General features: G+C 37.1%; 1 protein-coding gene across 2 annotated transcripts in view; it reads right to left on the bottom strand.

Annotated features, from left to right (window-relative positions):
- The window catches only part of LOC137252653 (glutaminyl-peptide cyclotransferase-like), a 38,164-nt gene extending 27,579 nt beyond the window's left edge, over nt 1-10,585 (bottom strand). Inside the window, exon 1 of one of the 2 annotated variants that reach the window (XM_067788688.1) lies at nt 10,376-10,585. In XM_067788688.1, the coding sequence (XP_067644789.1) occupies nt 10,376-10,453 (78 nt within the window). In that variant the 5' untranslated portion in view covers nt 10,454-10,585. Of the gene's footprint in view, nt 1-8,511; nt 8,801-10,375 lie in introns of those variants that run through there. The other variant, XM_067788687.1, reaches the window with a different exon arrangement.
- Between the last annotated feature and the right edge of the window lie 2,328 nt (nt 10,586-12,913).

Genomic DNA, 12,913 nt, shown 5'->3' with positions numbered 1-12,913 from the left:
ATGCCGGCTTTCCCTGTTTCGCGATAGCTGACGCCAATTGGGAGTACCAAGGGAGGTCAAGTCTTCCTCCACCTGCTTCTCCTTTCTCAGTGAAGGTCTCCCCCTTTCTCTGCTTCCAATATGCGGTGTCGACTGATTTACATAATTTCTTGGCCAGAGTGTCTTCGTCCATTCGCATAACATGACCTGCATGGCGAAGCCTTCGTTACTCGTCGTCGACATCACTGACATGACCATAAATCTTCCGGACAACTTTTTCTCGAAGACTCAAAGGGCCATATCATCTTCTATCGACATCGTCAATACTTCCGAGCCATACATCAGGACATTTATAATGAGCGACTTGTAGAGCGTGATTTTTGGTCGTCGGGAGTGGACTCTACTTTTCAATTGCTTACTTAGACCAAAGTAGCACTTCTTGGCAAGAGTTATTCTCCGTTTGATATCTGAGTTGACATTATTTTCGCTGTTAATGCTGGTGCCCAAATTTACGAAATCTTTCACAGTCTCGAATGCCAAAGCACGAATGCGCCCTTTATTTTTTGGATGACAGCAAGTACTTCGTCTTGTCTTCGTTAACCACAAGACCCACTTTTTTTTGCTTCTTTATCTAGTCCAGACAAGGCAGAAGTCACAATCAATAATATCAATATCATCAGCAGTCGCCAGTAATTGTACGCTCTTATAATAGATTGTGCCATCACGGTTTAGTTGTGCTGCTAGAATTGTCTTCTCCAGGACTATGTTAAAAGATCGCATCGTTTGGTTTCGAATGACTCGGAGAGGAATGATCAAAGCCTACTTTTTTTGTTGAATTGTCTGCTTTTTCTGAAAAAGTTAATTGCAAATTCTTCATTGCAAAATATGTTTCGTTTCGGGAAACAAAGAGGAAAAGACATATCGAGCCCGCTATTAGATCAATTAGCTCTTTCTGTGCATGCTTGTTCCCAACTTTTACTGAAAATTCGATTTTATACTGCGAGTGAAACACTCGATGTCAAGAAGTATCAGCATAAAAGTATCGAGTATAAAGTATCTGTATCGAATGCCAAAGTATCGATATGGTAAAGTATCGTGTGGAAATTCGCGTCCCTAGTACTCATGCACAAATGCGAGTTGATTTTGCCTATAATAAATATTTTTTAAATTAATATAAAGCAGATTTTTCCAAAAAATTAGCAGTATTTAAAATTTGGCAATATTGAGAACATGAATAGAGATGGGAAAGGGTAAATATGATGAAAATTGGTAAATATCCAAATACTTACCCAAAAGAAGGATAAAAATAATCTTTTGGAAAATATGGGAAACAAACACACAAATTCAATCCAAAATGTACCCAATTTGTCCTATATTGGTGGGTAGTTATCCATTAGGCTATCGGTTGAATTAGTTTTAATCTGTAATGCAGCAACTTTCAAAAATATTTAGCCAACATGCCGTTGCAAAAATTTGAGTTTACCCAGTAAACATTTTAAGTCAAAAAAGAGTTGGAAAAATATCTAAATAGGAGCGTTTACAGTCGGTATGTGCTCATTTGGGAGGCCGAAACCAATGTATTTCCCTTCTTACAATGGTCGTCCTATATGAGCTTATTAACGTATATCATTTGAGCCTAAATAATAGTCCGACATAAGTCTTAAAAGGCTTTTAAACAGCTCATATTATACTCTACTGGAACCCTCCGGCATTATTTTTTTTAACCTCTGATTATCTGACACATACATGGCCCATTTATAAGGCATCGTCAGCGCTTATTGGGGGCATATATAGTTCGACACACCAGGACAGAGCGTGTCAGCTTTGCGGTCACTTTCAAAATGCCGAGAAGTCTCCAGAGCGGAAAAACGTCGACTCTTATACAAAAAAAGAATAGCAAGGGTAACAATAATGTACAAATGTAATTCATTTTATATTAAAATTAAAAATTTTCGTAACAAAGTTTCAATATTTGTTCCAAACTCGCTTTGACGAACATAATTATTTGATAAATGATAATTTTTGCATGCTAGGTTAGGAGCTTTTAGGACTTTAAATAAAAGGTAAAAATTTAATTTTCTTCTACCCTCTAAGCATGTTTGAGGGGTAGCTTTGTTTGCGTAAATATGTGTACGCTATAAACATTATCTTACAGTTCTGGAGTTCAATATGGGTCCGAAAAATATCAGCTTCAAAAATGCTATCACCTTAGGGCCTTTTATGACTCAAATTTGATGAAATTATGAAAAACCGAAAAATATTAAAACAGTAAACTAGGCAGCTGACGAATAAAAATTCAGAAATTTTTCTGCGACAATTTATTCTAAATAAATAATTAATTCTACTAATACTTATTTCAATTCTATCTTATCCTCATGGGAGTTTTATCACAACAATTTTCTCCCTTATGTTTTCCGCTTCGGATATGTATGTCAAAAATTACCGACGATATAGTAACCTGGGGCGATTTGTATGGACGAAAGTTAACCGATATAGCGCCATCGATTTTTCGATAGGATTTGGGCTCTGGAAAAAAAGTTCCATTAAGCATACCCAAAAAACTAATTTTCGAGACTGCGAAATTTTTTTTTTGGTTTTTGATTTTTAAGGTTTTTTTCATGACCTACTAAAAAAATTTTCATGTATACCCTGTCCGACCCAAAAATGTCCGCTAAAAACGTTGTCGATAACGGTTTTTTGAAAAAAAAAAATATTTTTCGTTTCGTGAAACAAATTAAATTCCTCATCTTTAAAACACCTGAAACATTTAAAAAAAATATGTTTTTTTCAAAAAACTGTTATCGACAACATTTTTAGTGGACATTCTTGGGTCGGACAGGGTATACATGAACATGTTTTTAGTATGTCATGAAAAAAACCTTAAAAATAAAAAAAAGAGAAAAAAAATTCACAGGCTCGAAAATTATTTTTTTGGGCATACGTAGTGGAACGTTGGTTTTAGCTGGCGCGGTTGTAATTGTTTGCCTCATATACAAGAGAAGAAATCTAGTATTTTATTCATGCCTAAAAACGCATTTGTCTTAATCTCGGCTTATTTTAACATAAGGTAAGTCATTTGCTTCGGCTTTGGTTCAAAAACCCACCTTCGTTCCGACTGTGATTGATAATCGAAGAAGTTCGTGTGTGAAGTCTTTCGTTAACATACCTACATATGTACACATGTGTAACCATGGTATAAATATTACCAGGTAAAACCATTTACTCTTCTTGGCGGCCATAATGGTTTTTTGATATTTAAAAAAATTTTTAAATCACTCTCTTAAACTTTGTGGAAATGTCAAGCCAAAGTAAATAAAAAAAAATTGTTGGTTTGACATTTTTCACTTTTTAAATCCAAAAAAAATAAAATGCTTATGAAATAAGTGAAAAAATATTTCGAAAAGTTTTGAGATCGGTTTTTATGTATATGGAAAAAAATGAGTTACCAATATAATGGATGCCTCAACACGTCCTATTTTTGCAAAGGGGCAAAAGAAAAGACCTTACTTCTTAAACTCTTCTAATTAAGAAGCGAATGTTGGAGTCCACCCCTATTGATTTTTCATTCATCCTTCTTCACTTGGTTGGTACGTCTTTAACCCTTAAATATGCTGAAACTTCACTTTATAAGAGATCAGCGGTCTAAAGTGTCTTCGCTACTGTGGAAAAAAAAATGATTTTGGATGAATTCTTTGGTTTGTTTTGGCCTTTTTCCTCGCTGTTGGAAGATATATTTTTAAATTGGCGCTTAACCGTTTAGGAGATGCTGGTCGTTGCGTAACAAGTCACTCCAGCTAACCCTCTTTCGCGATATCTGACGCCAACAGGGGGCACCAAGAGAGATCAAAGTCTTCCCCCACCTGCTTCTCCGAACCCAGTGGATATCTTCCCATAACTTGCCCACGCCAGCAAAAACGCTGTAGCTCTTCGCAGCTTAGCTAAACATCATCGTTCAGTTCGAGTATGATAGTTCGTGGAGGCTGAATTTACCGGATGAACGGTCAAAGTCTGCCGCCGTGGTGTAGAGCTAGTGTGTTGGCCTATCCATCAAAAATATTTAAGAAAATTTGTATAAATGGTATTGATTGTCCCTCGGCATTACCTTGGCCTCGGCATTAGTTCGTCCGCCTTAGCAGATACATTTTTGGGTCGGCACAAAACATGTATTTAGGTGAGCCAGTTCGTAGAAAAACGAATACACGATACGTAGCCCTCGAATTGGATGGAAAGCTAGACCTTAATCTTCTCAGATATATATCACAACAAATTGTTATTATTAGTAGATATGTATCTCTCCCGTACACCTTGGCGGTAAGTCGGCTTTTTCTTCTCGTCGCGCAGACGCAGATAAATTTCTAAACAATTTGTTGAAGAAAATTCCTCAGAAGAGGATTGTGGCCTGATGCTTCTTTTGCGGGAAACCACAATACAACTCTTGAATTGAAAATTCTGGAATGCGGTTGAACGTTGAGATTTCTTTCCCACCAAAAAAGAGTTATTTCCACTAATAAAAAAATCGGTTTTGGATAAAATATCATGATATTAATGTTAGAACTCAAAAATATTTGGTAATTCTATACGACAGCATGACACTGGTAATACGCGTCCAAAAATACCGAGAGAGATGTCAAAAGACTCGTATTGATCTCAACAATAATATTCCGAAGGCGGAAAATAAAAAATTTAGATCATTCAAAAGATATTAACGAAAAACCGAAAAATGACCCCGAAATGCTCCGAAACCGAGGGTGGGATCTGTAGTATTTTTGCGCAGAACACCTTTCTGCATTGGCTGCCTTTGACCTTGGGTGGGTCCAACACCGGTTTGGAGACCAAAACTATATCCGCGCAAAACACTTATGTTCACAAATTTTTTTGTGGGTACGACATAATCATAAAAATAACAACAACCGCATGAAAATTTTCAAAACTTCTTTTGCAAATATCTCTTGACAGACCAAAAATTTTTTACCTTCGCTTTCGGATTTGCGATCCTGGATCCAAAACGCGCCTTTCGATACCCCTCTTGATATTTTTGGACGTGTATTAAGCATGAACCAATAAACAGATCTCGCATTAAAAAATGAGAGAGCAAAACAATCATAGTCAGCTGGGAAATAAATTTTATCGGCGTGACGTCACGCTTTTGACAACATGTTTCATTGCTAACGCAGTGTTCAGACTTTATTCCAATCGGAGTATTTTGCTTCGCTCATACCTCCTACTACATTTTTTATCTCAAAGGTTTATTTGGGTCGAGTTGAAAACGAAATAGTATCACTACCTAAATAGTATACTACTAATACGTAGGAAAAGCTGATTGTTTATAAGTGACGATTGGATGAAATGCCGTGAATTTATTGTTCGTGTCTTAAGACATGTTTGTTCACATTTTACTCACAGTTTTTGTACTTTTTTCGTACGGAATGATAATAGAAGGAGTAAAATGTAATCAAAAAATGTGTCCGGAAGCGATCTGTAAATCCTGCGAAAATTCAACATACAGCACTTGAAGTTTTACATAAAATTGATATACGTTGAGTCAGTCAGGTCAGCTAACCCTGTTTTGCGATAACAATTGGGAGCACCAAGCGAGGTCAAATCTTCCTCCAACTGTCTCTCCTAAGTCAGTAAAGATCTTCCCTTTCCTCTATTTACAAACTACCGGAGCGTATTAGTTCATCCGCATAACATGATCTAGCTAGCGAAACTTTCTGTTTTTATTCGCTGCACTATCGTCATATCTGCGAAAAGCTCATATAGCTCATCATTATACCTCCTTCGATACCCGCCGTCGACATCGCGGATAGGATTATAAATCTTCCGGAGAACCTTTCTCTCCAATACTCCAAGAGCCGTCTCATCTTCTCTCGACACCTTTCATGATTCCGGGCCATACATCAGGACAGGTATCATGGGTGACTTGTAGAGCACGAATTTTGTTCGTCGAGAAAGGACTTTATTTTTCAATTGCCTAAAGAAGCACTTGTTGGCAGGAGTTATTCTCCATTCGGTTTCTAGGCCGACATTGTTTTTGCAGGGAAGCAGCATTCCCGAATAGACGAAATCCTTCACAGTCTCGAATTTATATTCGTCAACAGTGTCGTGCTTCTTTATTTTATACCAACTCTTCGCATCCATGTTTGAACAGCCCGGCGGGTATCCCGTCATTACTTGGCACCTTGTGATTTTTTAGCCGTGATATTGCTATTTTCACTTCACCATTGTCGGATGTCGGAGCGCATTTTTCATCACCGGCGTTCGGGGTATCGGGTTCGTCAGTTGTCATGTCACCATTATCGTTCCTACAGAAATCTTCCCCGGTCTTGAAACCGACTCCATGTGCACCTGATAAGGCAGATAACTTTTTTACTGAGAAACATTTCATGGTAAAAACACAATCGAAGGATTTGCCAAGCCAACAAATCAATTTGATGCTAGTTGTTCGCCCGCTTTCAAAAAGGAAAAAAATATACTCCGAAAATTAAATTTTTACTCCGGCGTAGTCGTTTACTCAGGTAACAGTTTCAAATACTTTGAACACTGGTAGCGAAATATCAGAGAAATGTAATAAAATGAAAAACTTCAAAAACGCTACGTCACCAAACTTTTTTTTCCAAATTCGATTACAAATACAACAATTCCGAATGCGGGATCTTGGCTCATTTGTTTATGGTGTATTAAGAGTGTCATGCCGTCGTATAGAATTACCAAAAATAGTTCAGTTTGTTATATTTTTGTTATGAAAACAAAATAAAAAAAAATGTGAGAGCAGTGAGAATTTTAAAATTTTTTTAAACGTCATTTCGGCTCTCACCGGTTTTACCTTGTAATATTTATACCGTGTGTGTAACGTACAATTTAAGTTGGAAAAAGTTTTCTGACTAATGCCCCATAAAATTTTTTAATATTTTCACGTTTTCCGGTTGACGTAACTCGTATTGAGAGACAGATTTAAGAGTTTTAGTAAAATTTGTTTCTTTTAAAAATTTTATTCTTAAAAAAATGTCCGAAAAGTCATTACGGTAACACGTCTGAAACCCATAAAATGAGTTTCAATGTAAGTCCTCATAAAAAAGATTAAATTAATGTTACTACTACAGTACAGTACAGTTTTCTACATGAAAGCCCTTATTGAACTCAATCTTCCATACAAAATACAAATTCTTAATTATCTCATTATTGATTATTTAATGCTTAATGGAGTGAAAAATCTAGTCGGTTTTTGCTTTGACCACCCCGAATATTCGGTGCTGTAGGCGGAGAACGCTACAACCATACCATGGCGGCTTCCTTGAACTACTCGGAAGTAAATAAAGAAAGTTTAGAAAAAATAAAATATATTGCCAGCGGTTGACGCTGTAGGCACACGTGGACTGTGATAGCGCTGGAATGTATTTGTACGATATGGGTATAAAACGAAAGAGATTTTACCATAAAGTAAGTTTCATTATTGGCGGCCACCGTGTTGTGATGGTAGCGTGCTCCGCCTATCACACCGAATGCCCTGGGTTCACACCCCGGGGAAAGCAACATACAAATTTTAGAAATAAGGTTTTTCAACTAGAAGAACATTTTTCTAAGCGGGGTCGCCCCTCGGCAGTGTTTGGCAAGGCAAGCATTCCGAAGCTCTCAGTGAAAACTCATCTGCCTCGCAGATGCCGCTCGGAGTCGGCATAAAACAAGTAGGTCCCGTCCCGCCAATTTTGTAGGAAGAATTAAAAAGGAGCACGATGCAAATTGGAAGAGAAGCTCGGCGGAGGTTATCGCACCTTACGTTTATTTTTATACTCAGAGTGCTTTGCACACAGAGTATATTAACTTTGATTGGGTAACGGTTGGTTGTACACGTATAAAAGAATCGAGATAGATATAGACTTCCATATATCAAAATCATCATTATCGAAAAAAAAATTTGATTGAGCCATGTCCGTCCGTCCGTCCATCCGTCTGTCCGTTAACACGATAACTTGAGTAAATATGATACACGTGCTTATCAGAATAGATTGGTATTGAAAATGAGCGAAATCAGATGATAACCACTCCCACTTTTATATATAACATTTTGGAAAACACAAAAACCCTGATTATTTAGTAAATAATACACCTAGAATGTTGAAATTTGACGTGTGGACTGATATTGAGACTCTTGATAAAAATTTGAAATTTTTTTTTAAATGAGCGTGGCACCGCCCACTTGTGATAAAATCAATTTTACAAATATTATTAATCAAAAATCGTTAAACCTATCGTAACAAGATTCGGCAGAGAGTGTGCCTTTACTATAAGGAATGCATTGGAGAAAAATGAACGAAATTGGTTAGGGACCACGCCCACTTTTATATAAAAGATTTTTGAAAGGGTCGTGGACGAACAAAATAAGCTATATCTTTGCAAAAAAGAGCTTTATATCAATGGTATTTCATTTCATAGAATTTTACCTGCTAAATTGAATTATAACATTAAATTGGAAAACACTAAAATTTTTTAAAATAGGTGTGGCACCGCCCCTTTTATTACTAAGCCATTTACCTTGGGATATAGATTGCTGCGATTTGAGTCCGTTAAATTCCTCATCTTTAAAACACCAGAAACATTTAACGCGTCTTTCTTCTTTGGATAACTCATGACGTACAGCACAAATTTCTTAAAACCTCCAAGCAAATGCTCATAATAGTATACTTCATAGACCTATCGACTTTTCCGGTCTACCTTTTCTTGGCTTAAAGACTTCATGGTTTTACAAACGCTCAGTTTGAAATTTTCAATATTTGCTTTGTACTGCATATGCTTAATTCACCTCCGTCCTTTCTAATATTACAAACTAGAGTCCTTGCAACGAAAAAAAGCAGTAAAACAAAAGCAAAAAGCTAGTTTTCATCGCCATAAGCTGATAGAACTAGTTTAAAAGTGCTACTTTTTGTGATTGCTTTTGTATGGCATAGCGTTTAAAAAAAATTACCACTTGCAGACTGGTAAGTTAACTTTTTAACTCAGAGTTAATTTGACATGAGGGGTTAAACTCATACAATTTTCACAATATTTCAGGAAGTTTGTCAAGAATTTTATTTTTCATGCAATGGAAATAAAAGTATGTAAGATGGTAAATGTTAGCGCTAATAATTTCATACAAGGATATGAAGGCCTACTATCTGTCAAGGAAGCATTTGACTTTTTAACTCACTTAAATAAATTTTGCTCACATGAAGGAGATAGCAAAAAAAAATCGTTTCATCTCTTCTCTCTCCTTCTCTCATAAGAGGTCAGTTACAAGGACATCCAGCTATATTCTAAAGGTCAAAAGCATCATCTGCATTGAGTATGACAGCAGTGATGACAACGGAGCGTCCACAATCCCTCAAGAAACGTATAAACACTCCGTGCACAGATCTAGTCTTCCTCCACCTGGCTCTCGCAACTATGTGGAGGTCTCCCTCTTCCATTGCTTCCCAACTGCGGTGTCAACTGAAGTACTTTCGTGGCGGGAGCGTCCTCATGCACTTGTTGCAAAGAGTTATCCTCCGTTTGATTTCTTAGCTAGGGATGTACCCGCCTTGGAGACAACTTGGCGTACAATATATTCAGCCACCATTGTCAACAAAGGATCAATACTTCCGCAAATAACATATAAGTATTACATTACGTAGTATGAATTGGAATAACTTTTGAAAAATAAAACCCTACTTATAATTTTTTGAATTTGAATTGTAATTTTCCGAACTTGAATTTTAATTTTCTGAACTTGAAATGAAAATTCTGAACTTGAGTTGTAATTTCCTGAGCTTGAATTGTAATTTTATGAATTTAAATGGGAATTTCTGAACTTGAATTGTTATTTTCTGAACTTAAATTGGAATTTCTGAACTTGAATTGTAAATTTCTGAACTTGAACTGTAAATTTCTGAATTTAAATTGCAAATTCTGAACTCGAGTTGTAAATTTCTGAACTTAAACTGGAAAAGGTGTAGAAGCTTTCTAGGACCAATGCTCTTTGCTGCTTCCAGATTCGAGAGCTATGCAACTCTCTCACTATATCTGACATGGCCTAATTTAAAAGCATGTGGCCTGCACGTGATCTTCGACACTTCAGTTTTTTGAAAAAAAAAAAAATATATATATATATATTTTTTATTGTTATCGACAACGTTTTTTTCGACATTTTTGGGTCGGACAGGACAAACGAAATTTCGTAGGCTCGAAAATTATTTTTTTGGGTATGCGTAGTGGAACTTTTTTTCCTGAGCCCAAATCCTATTGAAAAATCGATAGCGCGATATCGATTAATAAATCGACCAAGTCTAATGTACATATATTAAAAAGATATAAAAGTCAAACTAAAAACACACATCGCTTTTTCTGATCACTCTAATGTATTTATATATACAAAAGTACTAACTTCCGTGAAACCAACAGCAATAGCAGTCAAGACCATTTGCGCGCACAGACATGAAATAAACAAAGCCCTAAATAGCATTGTAAATATTCGCTTGAGCTTAACACCAGCGTAACAAAATAATAAAATTAACGCGGCTCAACTTATTCACAACTCTGTAATGCTTAATATTCCGCTCACAACTTACTCGTTCACAGACAAAGAGATAACTGAATGCAATAAGGCCAGATTTTGTTAGTAATTAATTCACGCTTCAAAGTGGAGCTTTTAATGAAAAAAAAAATATGATAAACAGAAAAACATAAATAAATAGAAACAGAAAAAAACTAGATTTGCGAGCCTCATTAAATTAATTTTAACGTTTTTGAGATTTACAAAATAAAGCTCACACTTTTTACCATCACACGCATGTAGTGTCGGATTAAGCCGTGCCGACACCTGTTGAAAACGTTACCAAGGGAGTTATATGTTTCTTTGTTGTTGTTGTAGCGATAAAACACTCCCCGAAAGTTTTGGGGAGTGTTATCGATGTTAATGGTACGTTACGGCCACCCCCACCCCCTAGTTCCATGAGGATTTGGGATCGCCTGAGCCTCGCCTGCTAAATATGTGAATGATACATTCATATTTGTAACAGGATTCCCTCACGTAGTTGAGGTTGACAATTGGGTTAAGGAAGCTCTGAAGCTATAAAGCTTTGTATTGCGCTTATCAACCCCAATTGGATACCAATTGGGTATTTTAGTCACCTCTTACGACAGGCATACCTGACGGGGGTATATTCTAAGCCACCTAGCCAGATTCAAGAATGATTAAAATATTGGGGCAAATTAAATTCATATTAGAATCATATTAGAGAAATACAGTAAAGTCCGATTGGTGAACTAGAATTTTCTCGATTTGAGAACTAGGTCCCATTTTGTTGAAAAAAGCTTTGTTTCTCCAATGCTTTTCGAGTGTTCTTCAATACTAGATAATGAGAGTAGTTACATATCTAATGCTGATGTTGTTGTAGCTTCCCCATCCAATTGGTGCCATCACTCACAAATTGTCATCAATATACCCTAATGGGATTCCGAGAAAATTAACTGTTTCAACACGGTTGCACCAAAGAGTGTTAGAGCCGTTTTTTTCACATTACAATTGAAGAGATAGTTGGTGTCCTGTGTGTACACGTTACGAGAAGGAAATACATTGCGCATGTCGGGGTTGATTCTGGATAAGTAGGAGTTTAACCTATAAAAGTATCCAGATCAAAGGTAAAAGTTAGAGTGACAGGCGTCTTTCTGGGAAGGTTACTTTCCTCAACTGCGACTTTAGGCTATCGGTTTTTGAGAACTGGGTTAATCGGGCAATCGTTGGCATAATAATTTAACGACTTTTTCTCGACGTCTCTGAGCGGCTCTTTATACTAATTTTCTTCCTACGGCTGACTTCTTGAATGAAAAATTTCTTCATAGTGCCTACGGAGATGACTTCTTAAGTTCCTGGAAGGCGGGGCCTCTTTAATCAGATGTCTGTTGGGATGCCTGGGTATTCAACAAAAATTGTTTGTTCAGCATTTGGTTTCTCTCCGTTATGGGGCATATTTGCACCCTACTGTGTAGATTATGTTCTCGAGATATAAGTAGATATCCCCTGGAAGTTATGAGCGCGGTGTTTTGACAGGTATGCAGTTTGCTCAAGTGCGTTTCTTTTAGGCTCGGCAACTATATTGGAGGCGCGCAGCATACAAGCGGCCGGCGAATCGCTTTATAAATGGCTTTGAGCGACTTGAATATTGCCGACATTTCTCGATCCTCGTTCTAAATAAGGTCGGAAAGGATTTTCTCGCGAGGTAAAAAACCTTTGAAACACTGACCTGTTGGCAGCCATCGGCATAGGACACAACGGCAGCTCCTTCTGGTGGGAGAGGGAGCTTTGATATGTAAAAGTTAAACAAAAATGTGGGACAGCACCCTCCGGTACCCCAATAGCAGTTATCAAATCGTCCTCTAATATACATACATCTAATATACCTCCAGTGCTTTTTGATGTTATAGACGTTTTTGGTGGACCACAAGATAGAGCTGACATTATCTGACATGACATCTCTCTGCTGTATCACATATAAATTGTTCGTCTCGATTGGAACGGTGAAGGGTTGTCTCACAGTGGTCAAATTGTAATATATTAAGTCCTCGTCCTCACATTCGTGAGCCACCTATCCTTCATCAGATACTTTTTACTGTAGTAATTCGTGGCAATTCCCAGAACCAAGGGCTTGCATTTTAATGTAACACGGCTTAATTTTTTCGCGCATAGTTGAAAAATTAGCATCCAAGGAGAAGCTCTTTGCCGAGGGACTGTTCCTCATTCACTTACTCGAGGAAGTCATCGAATCTAATGCGGGTATAGAGAACACTGCTACATCTACCAAAAATATACATAAACTTAAATGGTCACAGTCTTGTCTGTATGTCCCGTCGTCGACTCGATTTCCTAGAACTTATGTGGCTCCTTGCAGTTCACGTCCAATGCCACTTACACAGCATCTCCTCT

The sequence above is a fragment of the Eurosta solidaginis genome, chromosome 5 (genome assembly GCF_040869045.1).
Source record: "Eurosta solidaginis isolate ZX-2024a chromosome 5, ASM4086904v1, whole genome shotgun sequence".
In the NCBI taxonomy this organism is placed as follows: Eukaryota; Metazoa; Arthropoda; class Insecta; order Diptera; family Tephritidae; genus Eurosta; species Eurosta solidaginis.
Note: the sequence above shows the minus strand (reverse complement) of the source record. Positions and strands in the feature narration are given on the sequence as shown.